This window comes from Manis pentadactyla, chromosome 7 (assembly GCF_030020395.1).
Source record: "Manis pentadactyla isolate mManPen7 chromosome 7, mManPen7.hap1, whole genome shotgun sequence".
Classification (NCBI taxonomy): Eukaryota; Metazoa; Chordata; class Mammalia; order Pholidota; family Manidae; genus Manis; species Manis pentadactyla.
In genome coordinates this window covers 132,440,764-132,461,620 of record NC_080025.1, presented here as the reverse complement: position 1 = coordinate 132,461,620, position 20,857 = coordinate 132,440,764, and the positions used below count along the sequence as shown (strand labels likewise).

The 20,857-nt window shown below is 47.4% G+C and overlaps 1 protein-coding gene across 1 annotated transcript in view; it reads left to right on the top strand.

Annotated features, from left to right (window-relative positions):
* The window catches only part of SLC13A4 (solute carrier family 13 member 4), a 42,808-nt gene that overhangs the window by 9,167 nt on the left and 12,784 nt on the right, over positions 1-20,857 (top strand). Inside the window, exons 3-13 of the mRNA XM_036905533.2 lie at positions 7,719-7,855; positions 9,772-9,944; positions 10,325-10,376; positions 12,398-12,437; positions 13,105-13,182; positions 14,919-15,103; positions 16,712-16,831; positions 17,608-17,709; positions 19,126-19,227; positions 19,993-20,090; positions 20,297-20,421. Coding sequence (XP_036761428.2) covers positions 7,719-7,855; positions 9,772-9,944; positions 10,325-10,376; positions 12,398-12,437; positions 13,105-13,182; positions 14,919-15,103; positions 16,712-16,831; positions 17,608-17,709; positions 19,126-19,227; positions 19,993-20,090; positions 20,297-20,421 — 1,212 coding nt within the window. The remainder of the gene's footprint in view (positions 1-7,718; positions 7,856-9,771; positions 9,945-10,324; positions 10,377-12,397; positions 12,438-13,104; positions 13,183-14,918; positions 15,104-16,711; positions 16,832-17,607; positions 17,710-19,125; positions 19,228-19,992; positions 20,091-20,296; positions 20,422-20,857) is intronic.

The following is a 20,857-nucleotide window of genomic DNA, read 5'->3' as shown; positions in this document are numbered from 1 at the left end:
TACAAAATGATAGAAATGACTTCTGACCTTGGGAAGTTTCTATTCTAGCAGAAAGAGCACAAAGCACATGGGAAAACACATAAAAACTATGCAATAATGCCTCATTTTCTGGCATCGCAGAGGATTCACACAATCCATATGAGGGAATGTTTTAAATAAATGAGATTTACCCTGTCAAGTACCCAAACTTTATGTTGACCACATTTTGATTGATGTCTTTCTAAAAGGTTTTATAATTTCCCTCGCTTCTTAAACAGAAGTTGTTGGACACAAGTTAACTTTTTCTTTGGAGCCAATTCAAAATTTCTGGGGGAGAAAATTCCTCAATCAAAGGAGCCAGTGTGGGCTGGATGATGGCACAGTTGAGTAACAGTGCTAGCTGAGCAGCTGAGCCTAGAGAATCTTGAGTAACATGTCGGCATTGGACTGGATGGAGTCGGCCTAAATGAAATGTAAAAGGCATGTTCCTGGGTTTGCAGACGACCTGAAGCTGCCCGGGCTAGCTAACGTATGGTGACAGAATCAATGCTGACAAGATGAGACAGTGGATTAGAACTGACAAAATGAAGTTTAATAAGGGTAAGTGTTAGGGGTTGGTGTGAAAGACCCTTGGCTTTTAGCTGAGTACAGACCCAGTATGAGTTGTTGATCAGTCCAATGTGGCTGCCAAAATTTTGAGCATTTACTATGTGCCAGGCACTATGGGAGGCCCATTACAGGCACTGTCACTTAATCCTCCATAAAGTGGCCATTATTTTTATCTTCACTTTATAGAGGAGGAAGCTGAAGTTCAGAGAGGTTAACTTACTTGAGGTCACACAGCTGGTAAACAGTGGAGCCAGGCCTTGAACGGAGGAGCATATTATCCAGAACTTGGGCTCTTAACCTCTTGGCCAGTATGTACTAAAATCTGTTGAATTAATAAATGTATGTGTCCACAGCATCAAATTCTGGGTAAGGAGCTAATTCAGAGGTGGGTGGCCAAGATGTCAAGAATCTAGAACAGGAGCCACAGGAGGAATGAAGAGAGGACAAGAGGGAGGATTCTGGTTTCTGCAGCTCAACACACGAGGCTCAAAGGGTCAACTCAGAATCTCGTTCTGTGTGAGGGAAGACTCGGAAATGGGCTGCCATGTGTGGCCCTGGTCCTCCTGTCCCTGGGAGGACAAGGCAGGGGATCATGTCACGGCATTAGAGGTAGACCTGGCGAGTGGGAGGAAAGGTCAGACTCTACAAGTCCTTTGGCTTCACGCTTCTATGATCCTGTGGCATCTGGCTATTCGCTCTGGCACACAGAGCTCACTCCTGTATTTTAGATTTGTTTTTAGGTTTGGTGTAGTTTGTTTTGCCTCTATTATGACTCCCATTTGCTCTCATAGGTGCTTCAAAAGTCCTCTAAGCCCTTCCAACATGTTGCCACAGCCTGGGACAGTATGCATGTCAATCAAGTTAGTTAAGATTTCCTGTTATAGGAAAACAGCACAGAGGGCTCTCTGGCAGGGTAAAAGGCATAGTTTGAATGCTGGGGCTTGGAAATCATCTCCAGGATGCCCAGCGTCAGAAGCTGCTTCTGGTAGCGATTACATTGGAGGGAGCAAGGCAGCTCCAGCTGGGAAAACACAAGCCTCTGCTGCCAGGTGTCACCTGAGTCTGACATCATGAGGCTGCCTCCCTGTTTGCTCCTGATCTTTCTGACCTCCTGAATTCCTGACCATCCCTAGACTCTGGCTTTCTGTTTAACCCTGGGGGCATTTCATATACCCCTCTCTACTCTGCCTTTCTGTCCCGTATTCGCCATGGAGGCTGACCCTCCTGCACACAGGCCTGTGGGGATGCAGGCTGAGCATCTGGGCCTGGCCATGCCTCAACCCAAGCTGCCCATCACTGACAGCAGTCCAGATGCAGCCCTGAGCTGGGCTGTACAACCAGTGTGCACGTGGGGCCTGCAATCAGCAATCTACAGATGCTGCAGTCTTTTGAGGCCAAACTAATGTTTCTGTGGGAAGAATTCCTCCCTACATACACATGAGCCCACCCCTCTGCCTCTGGGCTCAGAGCCCCACCCCTGACTTACTTCCCTCTGCTGGGGCACTTCCTACTATCCGTAGAAGAAACTGGGGGGCTTTATGCATCTGCATCTCCGGCTGTGCAAGGGCTGGGCCAGCTCCTGGGCCAGGGCAGCACTCACCTGGTTCTCTCTGCATTAGACTTCTCGAGGGTAGGGCTTGCAAAGCGTGTTTTTTATGCAACAGAACTTTCCCTTTGCACCAAATCTTAGGAGACCCAATACATAAAGCAGATAAAAGAGGAGTCCTACTCACACTGGGCACAGGGACCCGGCGCCCTGGCTGCCTGGGCCATCCCTGATGGTACCTCATGGCCACCCCCTTCCCGCAGCAGCCTTGAAGTTTCAGAGGCAGCAAGTGGGTTTGAAACTCTGTCCTCAGGGAATGCAAATAAGGTGACTAGGAGGCTGTCTGTGCCCACATAGACTTGCCCAGCAGAAAGGCACTCCTGTCCCTAAAGGAAGGCGGAGAGCCGCCACCCTGGGTTTGGCCGCATTGCTGGAGCACTGGATGGAATGGTGTCGTGTGGGCTCTGGCTCTGACTGGGGGCTTAGCTCAGCACAGTGGGGGAGCCAACCCAAGCGTCCCCTCCTGGGGTCTAGAGGATTTCACTGCAAAATTGCTCAGATGCAGCTAAAGAGCCTCCATATAGGTCCACTGTAAGCAGCCACCACTGGTCCCCTGAGGGTCTGCCACGTTCCCACCATTTGAGAAGGCCCACCTACAACTGACTTGCAAAGATGGCCTGGATGTATGTGGCCAGCAGCAGGGCACCGATTGGCTGCACTTCTGAGAAACCCCCACCCCACCCCAAGGCAACCAACACACCATGTCAGGAGGTGGCCATCCACACATCCTGCCGGCTTCTGCCACCACCACGGGCAAGTAGAGGGGCAATGTGGAAAGGGTCAGGGTCCAAGTTGGAAGTAGGGCAGACTGAGTTTGAACCCAGTGTTGTCACTAACTCGTCTTGAGCAAGTTGTATAATCTCTCTGCCATTTACTGGAAGATGAGAATAATAGACCTATCTCATGGGGAGTTATGAGTTTAGACTATTCTGAGCATAAAATTGCCTCTCGTAGCCTGGGGCACGAGCGATGGCTGGCTGTCCTCCCTCCTTGGGGATGGCCCCAGGGAGGAAGAGTTACATGATCTCCGTGAGCAAAGCACTGAGCTAAGGCTAATGTCCAGATTTCCATTCCCCTCAAACTTCTAGTAATGGAGCCATAACTACTCCCTCCCCTTTTTAAAAAGCTTTTTAAAAATTCAAAACCTAATATATCTAGAGAACAATAAATAGCTCTGTGTCCAAAGAAATCCTATCATTAAGCTTTTTGTGGTAATGTTTTAAAAAGCTTATTGTTAATAGATGTCACCTGCAATTCACTAACAATGAACTAGTTAGTTAACAGATGACTTGCTAGTACTCTGCCCTCGTGCTCTTCAATCCAGGCTGGGCCAGAAAGCTTTTTCCCTGCACTCATGCTTTGCTTAAGAAAAATCGTCTTTGTCTTTTGGGTCTACCTTGCCCCTTCTTATTTCATTCACTTCCCTTGTTCCCTCATGTGATCATGCTGGCATACCTGATTGCAAACCCTCAATCTTACCTTGAAGCTTTTTATCATTTTTTACTTCTTTAATGCTAACAACAGACATTTATCAAACATTTTCTACATGCCAGGCACTGTACTAAGAGCCCACCTGCAATATCTTATTGAAGGCCACACCAGGACAGGTTATGAGCCATTACTATTGCCACTGAAAAGGTTGGAGTGAGAGGGGCCCAGGGGCTCAGCAGTTTGTCCAGTGGCAAACAACTCATTCTGCAGGGAGCAGCCACTTAAATCCAGGGAGTCTGAGCTTCAGAGCCCACGCTGTCACCATTCGTCTCTCCACCTGCTCAAAGTGGCCTCCTTGAGCCCATCTCTTCTAAAACGCAGTCCAGAAATGCCTCTGCTCTCCAAGCTCAGTGTTTTGGCATAATGAGAAAAACCACAGAGCAGAAAAGCAATACAATTGCCAACGCAAACGTCACAAAGATCATGCGTTCTACTCATGGAAGGCGTGCTCATTTTGCAAGTTTCTTTGCAAATAATTCTAACGAGCTTCATTATCTGTTTCCCAACTCACACAGTATTAGTCTCGGAAGTTAGTGGGGAACGGCATGCTCGTGGCAACCATGAGTGTGCAGCTCACTTTAGAAAATGATTAAAATAATCCTCAAGAATCCTGGAACTCTGGTGTTCCCTGAGGGCTTCCAAATAACCAAGGTTTTATTGTAAAAGAAAAATCAATGAGCTAAACAACTAACAAGCACCACCATCGGACAGGATTTTCATTTATGAAAGTGAAAAGGCAGCCTTGTGACTGGCCCGTTCTGTCTGCTAGTGGCCTGAAGCAGGGCAGTCTCTGGATGGACCACTTGTGGCAGGAAGAGCGGCCAAGAATCCTGGCTGCCAAGGTGGCAGACCATGCTGGCTGGTTTGCATGTGTCATTTAATCTTCACAAAAGCTTTATAAGAGATAGGGACTCACCTAATCCCTACTGTTTTTTTAGATGAGAAAACAAAGCCCAGAGGGTTGAACAACACTCATAGAGTCACACAGCTGATTCCTGGCTGACCCTGGGGTCCTCACTCTTCCCCACTTGACTGGGCTACCTCGTAATTACAAACTATACAGAGGCTTCATTGCTCCAGCACATGACATCGCTTACAAGGGGACAGGGAGGGCCTGTGAACAGATCTGAGTCCACCAAACACCCAGGCTTACATTGGCCCAGGCCCAGATAGTTACAGCCAGTGTCAGGGCTGTCATCATAGATGAAGATGAAAAATGTGTGTTGACCTATGGTGTCTGAGAGTCCAAGAAAACTCCCCTTGAGCTGAAGTAGTTGAATGGTTTCCAGTTGTCTCACCCCAAGCGCCATGTTGTCTAGGAGTTTTGGATCCACACTGTGACCTTGGAAACCTTCCTTAATCTCTCTGAGTCTGTTTTCTCACCTGCAAAGTGAGAAATTAACAGTATCCTCCTTCTGAGACTGTTGTGGAGCACAAATGAGAATGGGAATGCAGAATGAACATTTTCTGGCATGGAGAAGACACTCTATACATGTTGACTCCTTTCTTCTTCCCTTTGAAAGGAACCCAGAGAAAGCAGCCCCACTGTTCTGTAGGCTCTGAGCCTCCTAAAAGGCCAGCACAAACAGGTGTTCCATTACGACATGTGCCAGAGGCAGAAAATTAACATGTCAGTCCCCTGGTACCATAATAGCTACCGTAATAACCCTGACAGGGCCAGTGGAGGGACAGTCACCCAGGATTACCATGTCTTATGCCTTATGTGGGTTTCCCTCTTCTGTAGAGAGAGGAAAATAAAACACCGATTTCACCACTGAGCTGCTTCCTAGTCACTTGGGAAGGTAAGGGTGCAGTGAGAAAGGTCCCAGGTATCCCAGAGGTGCTCCACCTCCCCCTAGGGGGCAGCATCTTCACCCATGTCACAGCTCAGAGACCTTCCCACCCTTCCCAGAGGGAATTCTGTCCTAGACTCACAAGCCCAGCAGAACAGGAGGCCTTCTCAGCACTCAGAGAGCATTACAGTGTCAGCTGAGGACTGGCTTTGGGGACCAGAATTAGATTACAGCTAACCCTTGAAAAACACCTATTGGAACTGCATATCCAATAATACACACTTTTTTTCAATAAATACATATTGGAAAAATTTGGGGAGACTTGCAACAGCTTAAAATTTTTTCCTTTTCTCTACCTTACTTTAATATTAGTATATATAATGAATATAACATTCAAAATATGTGTTAACTGTTTTTGCTATTGATAAGGATACTGGTCAACAGTAGGCTATTAGTAGTTAAGTTTTTGGGGAGCCAAAAGTTATATGTGGATTTTTGACTGCATGTGAGTCAGCGCCCCTAACCCCCACATTGTATATACAAGGGTCAACTATAACGAGAAGCAGAGGGCTCTTCCAGGAAGTGATCACAGAGGGGTCAGATGACCCTTCTCTTACACAAATCTCATAACCATACACAAGGAAATCTCCACGGGGCAAAAGAAAAAAGGGGAAAATAGAGCAAGTTGCCTTTATTTTGTGTTTTATGCTATCAAAGTGTTACCTGCAGAGTTTAAAAATCAAATAATACTGAGAAGCTCATAATGAAAAACCTGGTCCACTAGGTGTTAAGAGATATAGAAAGAAACATGGTCTTTGGCATTTTGCAACCTAAAATTTAGAGAGACAAGACAGGTATGCATAAGAAAACAAATAGTACAAGTATGAAGCATTGCCCTATGTGCTCTGTAGTGTGTGGAATTAATGGTGCACCCAGAGAAGGTTCTGGAGTAAGAAGCTAGAGTCACAAGAAAGGTTTTCTGGAGGCCACCTGGCCTGCACTGGGCTTTGAAGTCTGAGCAGTATGTAAAGCAGAGATGAGAACGTTCCACATGTGGGAATCAATGAAAAGTTTCGCAAACATGAGAAACATCTTAACAAACGTAGGTCACAATTTCCTCATCATTAAAAAGTAGAAAGAAGTTATAACTGGTAGTGTGGTTGTGTAAGAGAAAATCCCTATTATTAGGAAACACACTGAAGTGTTTAGGGGTAAAGGGCCGAATGTATGGAGCTTACCCTCAAATGGTTCAGAAAAAACAATATAGGCAGTGTACAGGTGTTCCTTATACTATTTCCATTTTGGAACTCTTTGGACTTTGGAATTATTTGGAGTTCTTTAAATTTAAAAATTTTTGTAAAGATTTAAGGCAAATTATAGAGGCACCTTCAAAGACTCTCTTAAAGAAATAATCACATTTATATAAGGTGACCAATTTAAGCAGAAAACTGTTCTTTGCTCCATTTATAGTAGTAAAAAAGAAAAAGAAAAAGCAATCAACCTAAATAATCAACAAAAGGAAAATGGCCACATCAAATCTGTGGTACACTATGCTGCTATTAACATGAATTTTTCTAACAGATTTAGGTCTCATCAGAAAATGTTTCAGGGTATGTTATAAAATGGAAAAAAAAACAGATATAAACTATACATACTGTATAAGTCCAATTTATGCATCATATTAAATTGAAGGAAATATACCAAAGTTTAAACAGTTGTAGGATTAAGGGAATTTAGTCTTTAAATTTTTTTATGTTTGAAGTTTTCTATATTAAGCATATATTAACTTTCTAATAAAAAAAATAACATAATTTTCTAAAAAGCTAAAGAAAAAAATGAGTTTGAGGTAAAAACCCAGGATAGTTTTAGTAGTTTTTAAGGCTTAAGATAAAATTAAAAACATATGTTCTTTGAAGTTCTATTTATATCATAATTAAATACAGTGTTTTTATATTTTTTTAGAAGTGGAGATTATCCCCCCTAAGGGGTTACTGGCCAGATTAAATGAAATAATCTTTGTAATGTGCTTAGCACAGTGCTGCCCAAGGCAGTGTATGTGGATGTATATGTAGCACCCATCTATATAGATATCTCACAGTTGGCTATTTTAATAACCCTCATCTCCCTGCTTCTTATTTGCCGGACTTCAGTTGAGAATGACTGTTGTGGGGCACAGCCCAAGCCCCTCCAGGCTGCACCTAGGGTTGGGGAGGGAGCTGACCTGCGCTGGCCTCCTGCAGGTGGCCGCGGAGTACTTCAAGAACACCACGCTGCTGCTGGTGGGCGTCATCTGTGTGGCGGCTGCTGTGGAGAAGTGGAACCTACATAAGCGCATTGCTCTGCGCATGGTCATGATTGCTGGAGCCAAGCCGGGCATGTAAGTCGCACTTGGGGTACCTGGCCATAGTGCATCCCCCCAGCTCCCAGTAGGCCACCTGGACAGTGGTCCTAGGGCACAGGGATGTCCACTTCAGGCTGTTCTACTAATGGGGTAAGGGATGGCATCGGGGCCACCAGGCTCCTATGCACCCCTCCAGTGAGAGGGCTCATGCTCAAAGAATAGAGATTTGAGTGTATGACACTGGTGTCATTTATCATCACAATCTAAGTAACTTACTTGAGCAACCTAGTCTGCAAGGGCAGTAGGTCACAAGACATATGGGGCTCCTTACGTAAAAAACGATGGACCAACAGAACTGTTTCCCAACCTTCTTCCAGTGTATCAGGAAACAGGCTGCATGAGGAAGTGGGTGTGTTCTCCTTTGTCATATAAGGAGAGTGAAGTTTCCATCTGCCCTGGGATTCCACTGTCATTGGCTCAGACCACAGGCCTGGTTACACATGCTGCATTTGACCTGCGTCTACAATGCACTATGCCCTAGCTGCTTCCTCTTTTCTCTCTGCTGTCAAGAGGGCTGTAGAGAGATTCCCAGCCTTGGGATATGTCTAGGAAATTCAGGATTGACGGTTCTGTGTTAAAGCTCACCTCTGCTCCATTGGATAACTCGGCCCATCTTCCTTTTGGAACTGGATCTCACCTCCTTCCAGTGTACAACTTTCTTGAGACACTTTTTGTAAGCTGCCCTGACTCCTTTGGGATTCCAACAGAGCATAAATAATCAATATAGCATTCATTTTCAACATTAGTCACTTAGATGAATACAGGTTAGGCTTAAAGGTATGTTCCTGCCTCCCACTAAGCTACACTTAATTCAGCATTGTTCACCCCTCATTCAGTAATAATCTTGTACCCCTCTCTCAACCTTCTAGGCACACAACAGCATTTCCTCACATCATGGGGGGACTCTGCAACTCTTTAAAACCTCTGTGTACTATGTTTGAGAATGCTTATTCCATTAGTTTTCACTCTTCTCCACTTATGCCATCCCCCAGCATGTTTCCACCCCTATGGAAACCCTGTGTCCAGCACAGGTGAACTCATGTCACTGTCAGCCTAAAGAAAAACACCATCAGGACTTGGGCCTCTGCCCAGACATAATCCATGTGACAAGAGTGCTATCCCCAAGTTGTGCAAAGTCAATGATCCCACCTAAAGTAATAAACATGGGTCGTCTTCATGTGGGCTTACCTTACAGAAATGAGAACCACGTCCGTACAAACACACATTGCATGTTTTCAGAGTCAAAGAGAAATAACTGGAGAGTTATCTTTTAGTGTTTTCCTCTGAAAGTTGACTCTTTAAGATAAGCAGCTGAAAAAGTGCAGTGATATGGGACACTTAAAGTCACAGGACTTTAAGGCCTTTACTTTCAGCATGCTGACAGTGGGAGAAGTAGTGGGAGGGACTGTAAGCTCTATGCATTACTATTTAGTCACTAATAACTGTGGTGACTTGGTTGCAAAGCAAGAAATGTAATAGTGCTTGTAGAATTGCTGGCTTCAAGAGCAAAAAAAAAGAATTCCTTTATACACAAAAACACACACCATCACCAAGAGCTAATGTCTGCAAAGACAGACAAGCAATCAGCAAGTACTTGCCCTGTGACCCAACTACAGAAGCTATTCTTTCTTTAAGTAAGGTTTTTTTCCCCTGGCTAAGGCCACTAGCTCATGAAGTGTGATTCCTTCATCCAACAGTCACTTACTCAATGTTTACTCTATGCCAAGCCTGGGAGCCCAGAGTTGAATGGATGACATAAAAATCCGATTTTCTGGATAATGCCAGAACGTCGGGTTTGCAGGGAACCCCAAAGGAGCCCTGTGAGGTGCGAGGTTTGGCCCCTGGAGATGGCGGCACCAGCAGCGCTCAGCCTGGCCCTCCCTTCCCTGCAGGCTGCTGCTCTGCTTCATGTGCTGCACCACACTGCTGTCCATGTGGCTCTCCAACACGTCCACCACCGCCATGGTGATGCCCATCGTGGAGGCTGTGCTGCAGGCGCTGGTCAGTGCCGAGGAGGAGCAGCTCGTGGCTGGCAACTCCAGCACCGAAGAGGCCGAGCCCATCAGTACAGTTTGCTGGAGTTCATCTCCCCTTTGCTCCCCCACCCTCTTCTGCGACGTAGCCCAGCTCGGTGCCCATCCCCGTGGCCCCCTCACCTGTGACCCTGACCCCACCTGCTGCTGCTTCCCCATACAGCTCTGGCTTCCCTCCGGCCCCATTCCCAGCTCTTCCTCCCCCACTTGCAGCAGCCACCACTGCTCCTTCCCCCAAACGCTCCAGGTTATGACAGCCCCGGGCCTGTCTGTCCACGGGCCCTGCCAGGCCCCACGTCAGCCGCAGGAGCCTTTATGCCCGCTCGCACACTCAGCCCCAGCCCTGAGCCCCTGCCTCCAGGGCTGCTCCAGCCCCCAACATCCCACTAACAGCTTTCCTTTGCCACTGTAGGTCTGGAGGTAAACAGCCAACCTTCTCTGGAACTCATCTTTGTCAATGAAGAGTGAGTATGAACTGCTTCCTCCCGGAGCCTCTCCAGGTCTCCTCCAGGTCAGGGAAGCTGGGACCTGAGCCCATACACAGCAGTGTTACATGGGGGCACCAAGCTCACTTCTTGCCACACTACCACTTCCCCCTGCCCAGTTTCCTCTCCACACCCAGGAAAGACCTGACCCGACCTTGAGGGCAACTTCCTTAACCACAGGGTATTGCAGTGATAAGGGAAGAGAGAAAACTATACCAAGGGATCTCGGGGGGGGGGGGTATATGGATGGTCCATACACCTTCCTTAGGAATTAATTTAATCTATTAATGGAAAAATACTCCCATAAGAGGTATCACTGGAGACTCTTAGAGAATCACAAAGTAGTTTTCAGATGTTCAGTGTGGTCTTACTAGATGTGACCTTGTTAGATATGACAGAAGAGGCTCAGGTGACAGGGAGGGGGCTCGAGGACGGCGGCGGGAGAGCCACGCTAAGTAAGGCGGGTGGGGAGAGCTGCCCCACTCCACCCGCTCACCCCAACTTGGCCAGGGCCGGGCAGAGGCTGGGGCGCAGGGAAGGTGCAGGCAGAAAGGGGCTGGGCTGCAGGGCTTACAGTGCGGCTGTGCCTCTCTGACCCTCGGACCCCAGCTCTCTTGTCAGGCCCCCACCTCCAGTGTCTGAGGAGTGTCTCTTTGAGGTGACCTCTGCAGAGCACGATGGCAGGGGTGAGGCACTTCCCCCTGGCTGTGTCTCTGGTGCTTCACCCCCACCCCCCAGAGCCCTTTGCTCTGGGGCTGCTCCGCCTCTTGGGCAGGGCCTTCTGAGCATGGCTCTAGCCCGCCATCCTCTGTGTGCCCACCCCTGAGACGCCCATCACTGCCCTGCTGACATGGATGTCACAGAGATGACAGCCGCTCCCGCTGCAGCAGGTCTCCCCCGCTCACTCTGGCCCCTCAGGAGTGCCCACCAACTTCCTGCCTTTGTCCCCAGATGCCACAGCAAAAGCTCCAAGTGTCCCTAGAACTCTCATCGGGAGCGCTGGCGGGAGCCAGGCTGTTGGCCGTGTGAGGACAGCAGTGTTCTCCCGTGGCCAGCCTCTCCCACGCTGTCCGAGGGGTTCCTTGCCTGCCCTCCTCACCCATCTGGGAAGGACGGGGAGGAACACCGTAACTCTACCCATCAGGCTACAATGCCCCCCAGCAAATGCATCCCTCTGAGCCCTCAGCAACCTGTCCTCCCGATGGGGCCTGGAGAAGGGCGAGGCCAGGGGCTCCAGGTCGTGGGTGCGCACCCACACCTCGTCTTCATAGTGAGCTCACAGCACCCCATCCTCAGAACTACGCGTGCATTCAGTACTCAGTGTAGGTCAGTACTGCTGAAGGTTAAATCCACCCGCCCCTACTCCAGGCCGAGGGGAGAGTCTGCGCTGGTGCAGCTGCCGGCAGCCCGGAGGTGCAGGCGCTGATCAGCTTCTCCCTCAGGTGTTCCCGCCTGCCTTTCACGGGGGGCAGCCAGGCCCTCCCTGCTCCCATCGCCTCAGATAAGATTTCAAAAGTTTCTCTTTCTAGATAGTGACCTTCACTGAGCCAGCCAGTGAGAGAGTAAGTGGTCAGGGGCCCAGGCTCTCAGACAGAAGATGGGTGCCACCACATAGCGTCCCGGTGCCCTGGGAAGGTTCGGAACCTCTCTCTGCCTGCTTTCCTACTCTGTAAAGCAGAAATAGCTGCAGCCCAATCTGGTATGAGGATGAACCATGCTGTGAGGGTTGAAGCCCAAACTTAGTGCTCGGCACCTAATAAGCTCTGCATGTTAGTTATGATTAGCAGTGTGTCACTTCAAAGGAAATGCCATCCCTGTCTCCACGAATCCCAACAGCATCTCTGAAAGGTGAGGAAGACTAGGGTGAGATTAGTCTTCTTTGTAGCCTAGAAAACCAGAGTCTAAGAGGTCATTCATACAAATGCCAATGTGTGGGGAGAATTCCCAGCTCGTGAAGTTTGGTCCACCATTGTTTTTCCATCTCCTTTGCTTTGTTTCAGCTCGTCGACTGCAAACTTCACTTCTCTGATGCAGAACAAGGTACAGCCTTGGGTTTTTCTGTGCTTTGAGATCACTTGAAAGTCCCTCAAGGTAACTCAGGGACAGAAATGCCTGGCAGCTTGTCCTGAGCCCAGAGGCCACTGATGTGAGAACAGAGTGGGGTTCACACGAGCCCAGACCCAAGACGGGCTGGCCGGGCTCCTGAGAGGGTCTGCGGAGCTCTGCAGCCCAGTCCTGAGTGGGCTTAGCCACATCAAGTACAGGATAACCTTTTCCATGGAAATCTAATACTCAGCCATCCAGACTTTCAGGAGCCACATATTCACCCTCAGAATTCCTTGACTGGGGACTCTATTTACAGTAATTGTATTCTAAAAAGGGACACATTTATACAGGAAAACAAAGTTTACCTGCACACTGCTACTTGGCCTCTCCCTCGTCCCCCAAAGCTGGGTTCACATCTCTTCTTAACATTGGTCCAAACAGATGGACTTTGATCAGTTCCAGCTGTGGACATTTGTTGCGTATGATTCTTTCTTTTCCTTGTGTCAAAGAAAAATGATAATGTATCATTTTTGCATGTTCTGCTGGCTTCTGGTCTCCGATTCCCACAGTGTTGAGGCATGAGGTGCCCTAGGATAGTAAGAGGGTCCTTGAGGCCCACCACATCCTCTTCCTGAGAGTGTGACGATCTTTGTTGTGACAGAACCTGAACGGTGTGCCCAGGATTGCCAATCCCACCAAAACAGCAAACCAGCTGGGCAAGCAGCCGCCACTGTCCCAGGTAATGGAACTACACCTCCTGGCCCTGTTTCCTATGTGAAATGCCTTGAACTACCCATGGGGCACTGGTGTTGAAGCTGTGAGGGCATCAGGGCTAGGCACTCTATCCACAGACATGTCTGGCCTGCATGTGCCATGGAGATAAACACCTAACACACTGATGATTTCAGCAAGTCATCCTACCGTCTGAGCCCCAGTTTCTTCATCTACAAAACTGAAAGCTGGTCTAGATCAGAGGTGTTCAAATTGTTTCTCAAAGGTGCTTCAGGGACATTGCAAATATTTTATTTGCCTATCCTAAGATTTTAAGAAAACTGCTTTTCTGGGTGAATAAGGATTTTCCTGGTACTATACCACTGAAACAAAATGCAAAAATAAAGTAAATGTTGAAGCTGGTATAAAATTACAACTGTTACTTACAATCCTTTATTTCAAATTTTTTTATCCATCAAAATAATCTCAATTATTTAACATCCATCATCATCAGAAATAACTGCCACCACTTACTGAACACTTACTATGTACCAAGCCCTGTGCAAAGAATTTTCTCTCTAGTCTTGGCTCAGTGAGGGAGCAATCTTGAACTCCACTTTTGCAGATGAGGCAGGGAGATGAAATCATGTGCCTAACGCCTCAGAGCGAGTGAGAGGAGCACCTCAATTCAAACCCAAGTCTCTCTGACCACGTGTATGCTTTCAGTTACAAAACAGATGTGTGCTAATCAAATGCTACATTTATGTTTTTTATATTGGAGAGCCCTGTAAAATGTCATTAGAAGAGAGGATCATGGAAAACCACTGGACCAGAGAATCTATGAAGTCTCTTCCAGTTCTGATAACCAATGAGTCTTTCAGGAAGGTTTGGAAGGGTCCAGGCTGACCTGGGCCCTCCTAGGGGGATGGGGCAGTGGCTAAGGGCTTTGAGAAATGAGGCAATGTAGACTCTTTGCCATCGTTTTCCTATGGCCTGGTCTGCTGATATTTACACCAGGCCACTCCTAGTCTCACGAAGCCTCAGTGAGGGAAGGCCAGGCCCGGAGGGGCAGATGGCATGTACTTCTTTAATCTACACTTGAGACCAGCAGCCTCTGACTCCGAAAGGCCATCACCTGGACCACAAGGGGCCTGAGAGGACCACAGGGAGGCCATGACACCTGCAAGGGGAGGCGGGTATGGGGAGGAAACCAACAGGCAAGGAGGAGAAAAACATAAGGAAGGGAGGAAGGACAGAACCTCCCATTTCAACCCTGGGCCCTGTGAAAGCTAGGTTCCTGCTGTAATCCAAGCCTTATTTTTCAGTCATCTCCAAACCAGGACTGTCATTCTAACTCCAGACAGAATAACCACCTTCTATTTGTTATTCAAAGACAAAGTGGAGAACAATCAGTTTTACTGGAGTTCAAGTAAAAAACAGAGTGTGCTGTTCACCTTAGTAACAAAAATGGTAATAGCTTACCATTCTAAATGTCAGGAAGCGTTTTAAGTGCTTTACATGTATTACTTCATTTACTCTCACAACAATCTGGCAGAGAAAATAGGATTTTCCCCATTTTACAGAAGAAACTGCAGCTCAGAAGGGCTGCCCAAGTTGGTAAATAGCAGAACTGGGATTGGCATTTGTCTTTCTGATACCGAGGCACAAAATCTTTCCACAGTTCCACATGCCCCTGGTGTCCATGCTCTGGGTGTTGGGCAGCCCACATGGTGTTGGAGAGAGTCACTGATTTTCTTTCGATAGGAAAAGACCAACGCAGTCTTGACCACGGGCCCCAGGAACCAACTCAACAGAAGGTACAAGTCCCAGCATGACCAAATGATCTGCAAGTGCCTCTCTCTGAGCATATCTTACTCGGCTACCATTGGGGGCCTGACCACCATCATTGGCACCTCCACCAGCCTCATTTTCCTGGAACACTTCAACAGGTAAGTAATTCACTTTTTTTTTACTAACTACCCGCTATGTGTCAGAAACAGAACTAGGTGCTAAGGATACAGCAGAAAATGAAACTAGCAATTTCTGTGCCAAGAAAGGAGATGATGACCAAGTCATGACAATTCACTGTGATGGGAGAAGGGTAGGCCTCTGCTGGGGTCACGCTTCTGAGGGAGCTCACCCAGGCTAGGGGGAGGAAGTGTGTCCCCAAAGAGCTAACGATGAAGGTGGAGCCCTGAAGCAGGAGCTGGAGGAAAGCAGACGAAAGGAGCTTTTCCAGACAAGAAAACAGTGCGTAGGAGGACTCAGAGGCTAGCGCATAGAGCACATAAAAGGAAATGACAGAGGGCAAACGGAGGCCAAGGAGGTAGACATGAAGATCACAAGCACCTCACAAAGCCCATTAAAGTACTTGGACTTCATCCAAAAGGCCATGAGAAGCCTTTGAAGAATTTTAGGCAGGGAATGAGATGATCAGATTTCGCTTTGAAAACTCATTCTAAAATTTTTAAATGGAGAATGGCTTAGAAAGGGAAGAGCAGACAGCAGGAAGACAATTTAGGACACTGCTGCAGATGCCCAGGAGAGAGCTGATGGTGGCTTAGATAACAGTGGCCATGGGGAGGAGAAACGGTCAGATGTGAGAGATTCAGAGGTAGACCTGACTGGCCTTTGGAGGATTAGAGAGAGGCTGAGAGAGAGAAAGGCCACGTCTGAATGTGAGGCTAGTGGCTTCGGCAGCTGGAGAGGTACCCGTGACCTAAATGAAGGGACAGATGAGGAAATGACATGGAGGTTGAGATATCCAGTTGGAGACGCAGCTCTGAATCTCAAGAGGAATTTTCAGGTTAAAGGTATAGATTTGGTGTCAGTGGCCTGCAAAGCTGTCTTCACAGGCATGCAACACAGGGCCACCTGCTCGGAAGGGCCCACACTTGACCTCATGCTCTGCTGTCACTATCTGGCAATTCTTAATAATTTTTTAACATCATGGCTCCCCAAGGAACAACACCTGGACTGGGGCCCCAGCTCTGCCTGTGGATGAATGGAGAAGCCTCTGGGTAACCTCCCTGGCATCCTAAGACAGCAGAGGATGTTGACAAAAGAGAGATGCCAAGTCCTGTGTCCTATGGACACAGTTAACACCTGGAACCTTCATGAGGCTCTAGAGTCCCAAGTTCTCCAGAACTGGTACCTTGTGTCCTCCAATCAAAACTCATATTCCTTCAGTGCCTTTATAAACAAAGTATACACCACACTGGCCTCTCCATTCTGTTGTCATGCAAATGAATGAGTAAACTGATCAGAGTCTTCATGTAAATTAAGCCAAGAGGTCCTGAGTGCAGAGTGTATACCCTTCGGTGACAGCAATTTTGGTTGCTTAGATGCCTTTTTTTTTTAGCTTACTCTGTAATTCTTGCCTGGGCTCTGGACAGTTACAACTATCAAATAAGGGAGACCTAGATACCATGTTACCATATTGTTACTGTTCTGTTAGCTCTCTGTATGTCTTCTTAAAGAGTATTTAGCTTATTACCCCAAAATACTGCATGCAAATCTACCTTTTCTAATTGTTGGCCTGGCTCTTCCCCCTCCAGCCAGTACCCAGATGCAGAAGTGGTCAACTTCGGCACCTGGTTCCTCTTCAGCTTCCCCATCTCCCTCATCATGCTGGTGGTCAGCTGGTTCTGGATGCACTGGCTCTTCCTGGGCTGCAAGTGAGTGCCAGGGCCCTGCCAGCAAGAAGCTCAGGCTCCCCTGTCCATCCAAGGCCGTGGCACAAGCCCTGGAGGGCACCGATCAAGAAGGAGCTGCCGCGTAACCACAGAGGATGCCCTGAGAAGAATGCAGTGGGCTAGATGGGGAGTCAGGCACAACTGGTTCTAGACACTCTGCCCTGCACTATAAGCTCAACAATGAAATGTTCTTAATTCCAACTAACTGGTTTGAGGAACTATGAATTTATAAGAAGTCTGAGTTGAAAAGTATTTTTTTAGTAACTCAAAAACTATTGTCAAATCAATGATAGCTGTACACTATCCCAACGTTGCTAACAGAAAACTAACACCACTTTCATCCCAGACAAGCCTTTTCTCTAGTCAGATAAACATGCACACACCTATGTATACATGCACACAAACATATAAACATCTACACACATATGCCACATTACATTGATTCTCACTTACGTAGTAGACATGTAGAAACCATCCACATAAACAAACTTGCACCAGTCCAGACATGATTTCACATTGATATACCAATAGTATACTCAGATGGATACACCCAAAATGCTAGGGAGAAGGCTGAGAAGAGACTGTGCAACCTGGCAGATAAAAGGTGTATGATGGAGGTTCGAGGGGCAGAGCGTGTGAGTGAGGAGGAGAAAACCGATCACGGCAAGCCAGTAGTACAGTTCAGTATTTGCTTAAAACTTGGTCTCCTCTGGGCCTCAGAAGCATGCTTTATTCTTTTGCTCACTGTTCCTTCTCAGTTTTAAAGAGACCTGTTCTCTAAGCAAGAAGAAGAAGACCAAAAGGGAAGAGTTGTTGGAGAAGAGGATCCAAGAGGAATATGAAAAGCTCGGAGCCATTAGGTAAAAATCAGCCATTTTACCTTCTCTCCTCCAGGAGAGAAACCAGGGCAGGTAAAGTGAGCACAGAAGCAGCCTTGTTCTCAACAGCCCCTTGAGCTGGGGAAATTTTCCACAATTATGAATCCGGGCATTTAGAGGTGCTACTCAATGCCAATGTCTGGCTGGCCCAGGTTCCAGACGTCCACCCTTGCTCTTTGCTATATTCCAAGCCTAAGGTACAGCCGTGGCATCGGGGTGGAGTAGAAGGGGCAGCCAGAGGAAGGACAACACAAGACAGCAGGGCCACACTCTGGGGACAGGCGGAATTTCCCTCAGGGCAGCACTCCCCACATTGCTGTGAAGGGGCCCCCATGGGTCCAGTGGCTGCAAGGGGACTCTGCACTGCACTTAGAGCATCAGACAGCATCAAACACAGACTGAGGACAGAGGGTCCAAGAAATCACCGCGAACCCTCAGCCAGTTTATTTTTATCAGTTTTCCCAGTGACCCAGCATCCTATTTGGTGCCATTTCTCCTTTTATGGCAATTGGCAGGTACAACTTTGGGTAGAAGGATTCAGGTATAAGGTGTATTTTTTTAAACTTTAGTTTATATAAGGAATACATGTTCACTGTAGAACATTTAGAAAATACAGGAAACTATAAACAAAAAATTAAAACTGATTTGTATTCCTAGAATTCCAACATTAACCGTTAAGACCTGTTACAATGATGTACTCTTGCTTCCATGCTTTTTTTTGAGCAAAATTATGTAATTTTTTGGTAAAATGCAGTCCATCCTGAACACAAGTTTTATATCTTGCCTTTTTTCACTTAGCATTAGACTGTCATTATGTTCCCAGGTCATTTAATTCTGCTGTGGAAATAAGATTATTAGGTGCATCTCATTTTAACATACAGTTATACCAAAATGTATTTAATGTCATTTAATATCACTAGATAACTGGATATGTAGGCTGTTTCCACTTTTTAATGCTTAATTTTTTAATAAGTAATGTGTTACTGTACATTTCTGGTTATTTTCTCAGAGGAGTGACCAAATTTCAGGCTCCTGAAACATTCTGTCAAATTGCCTCAGAAAGGTTGTTGTAGCGATTCCCACCCCCACCAGCAGGACTCGAGGGGCCAATTTCACTGCCTTCTCCTTTGCAGGCTGTACTTTAAATTATTTGATAAATGTATGGTGCTGTATCATCTTTCCCTTCCCACCTACATTTCTCCAGTAAAATGGGTAATTTCGTATCTCCTGGCATCATCTCAGCCCTCTTCCCACTTCACCATCAGCCATTCTGAGCGGGGCAGAAGTCACTGTGTGTTCTGTCCTGCAGCTCTGAGTATAGGAGCAGCCCGGGGCAAAGTACGAAAGCTGACAGAAGCTTCCCAGGTCCTGGAGGGGTCTTTCTGTTTTATTGTATAGCTACCCTGAAATGGTGACTGGATTTTTCTTCATCCTGATGACCTTGCTGTGGTTCACCCGGGAGCCTGGCTTTGTTCCAGGCTGGGATTCTTTCTTTGAAAAGTAAGTGCTGTTGTCTGCTCCAAAACAATCCCATCACCCAGACTCTTCAGGCCTTCCCAGCCAGGTCCCTGCTGGGCTCTTAGGGGCAGTCATGAGCCGAGGAAGCACTTCATTCTCTTGAAAGTTCCCTTTTCAGGGACGCTGCAGCTGGAGTCAGGAAGAAAAAATACAGTCTTGAGATCTGAGTCGGGTTGGGATCCAGTGCTGCCACTTAGCAGACCGTGACTTGGTCTTGTTACTTAAGCTCTTGGGACCTCAGTTACCTACGAGGTTGTCACAAGAGTTAAAGAAGATATAATACCAACCATAAAGAGACTACACCCATGGAGTGGTTGAGGCCTCTGGAGGGTGCAGCAAGGTAAATTCCTGCCCCATGCCTGCATATTCCTAGTCGAGGGCCAAGCCCACAGGTCACAGGCTCTCTCAGCATGGCTTCTTTTGAGAAAAGATACACGTGAAGGTGTGAGCCTCTATGAAGAGGGCTCATCCTTTTCTACTCTCCTTTACCTAAATGACTCCAATCACTGCTAGCAGGCCCACAAATCCACACTAGTCATCTACCCTAGCCAGGCCCTGCCTCCAGACATTAACATTGCCCAATAAATCCACTGCTGGATACCAGGCAGCAACCGCAAGAAGTCAGGCAGACGTCCCCAGTAAACAAGGCCCTAAAAAGAGGCACTGTGTTCAGACAGACTGGCCTGAGCCAGCACATAGCCCTGAGGCTTCCCGACCCTCCTCCAGCCCTGTCTGTCTCTTTGCTAGAAAAGGCTACCGCACCGATGCCACAGTCTCTGTCTTCCTGGGCTTCCTCCTCTTCCTGATTCCAGCAAAGAAGCCTGGCTTTGGGAAAAAGACTGACGGTGAGAGAAGTTCAAGGGAAGAAGCTGGGGCTGGCTCCAGAGAATAACACGCAAGTCAGAATTTCCAGAAGGAGCCCCACCAAAGGCCTTCTGACTCCCCCAGGAGCAGAGCGGTCAAATCATCAGGTTCATCAGTTAGGCCCTAATCACAAGTCCCACCCACTAGGGTTCATCTGGCTCTGCCTCTCTGTGTGTCCGTGCTCCAGGGGAGAACCAGGAGTCCTCACTGGGGACGGAGCCCATCATCACGTGGAAGGACTTCCAGAAGACCATGCCCTGGGAGATTGTCATTCTGGTCGGTGGAGGCTATGCTCTGGCTTCTGGCAGCAAGGTACCACTTGAATTCTGTTCTTATTGGGCCAAATATTTTTCCAGCAGCTTTACCTAGTGAGTTATTATGATTCTGGTAAGGAATATTCAAAGGCACTGAGGCACAGATGAATGCTCACCCAAGTCACTGGGAAGGAAAGCCATACAGCCAGGAATGGATATCCTGTCAGGCCCTCAGCTTTTTAGCTGGCACTACTGGGAACAGTTACAGATCAGCTGCACCATGGAGTCATGGCATGCAGGCACTCACACCTCATTTACAGGGCCACACTGCCACAGCAAAAATATACTGGATTTCATAGTCATCTTCTTCTGGGCATCTGACAATGTGATAGGACATGTGTCTGTAAGAGCTCAGAGACACCCCAATTTGACACACAGCAAAATGTCCCTCAGTCCACACACATGCACTGAGTGCCTTGCTCCCTGAGTTTCTG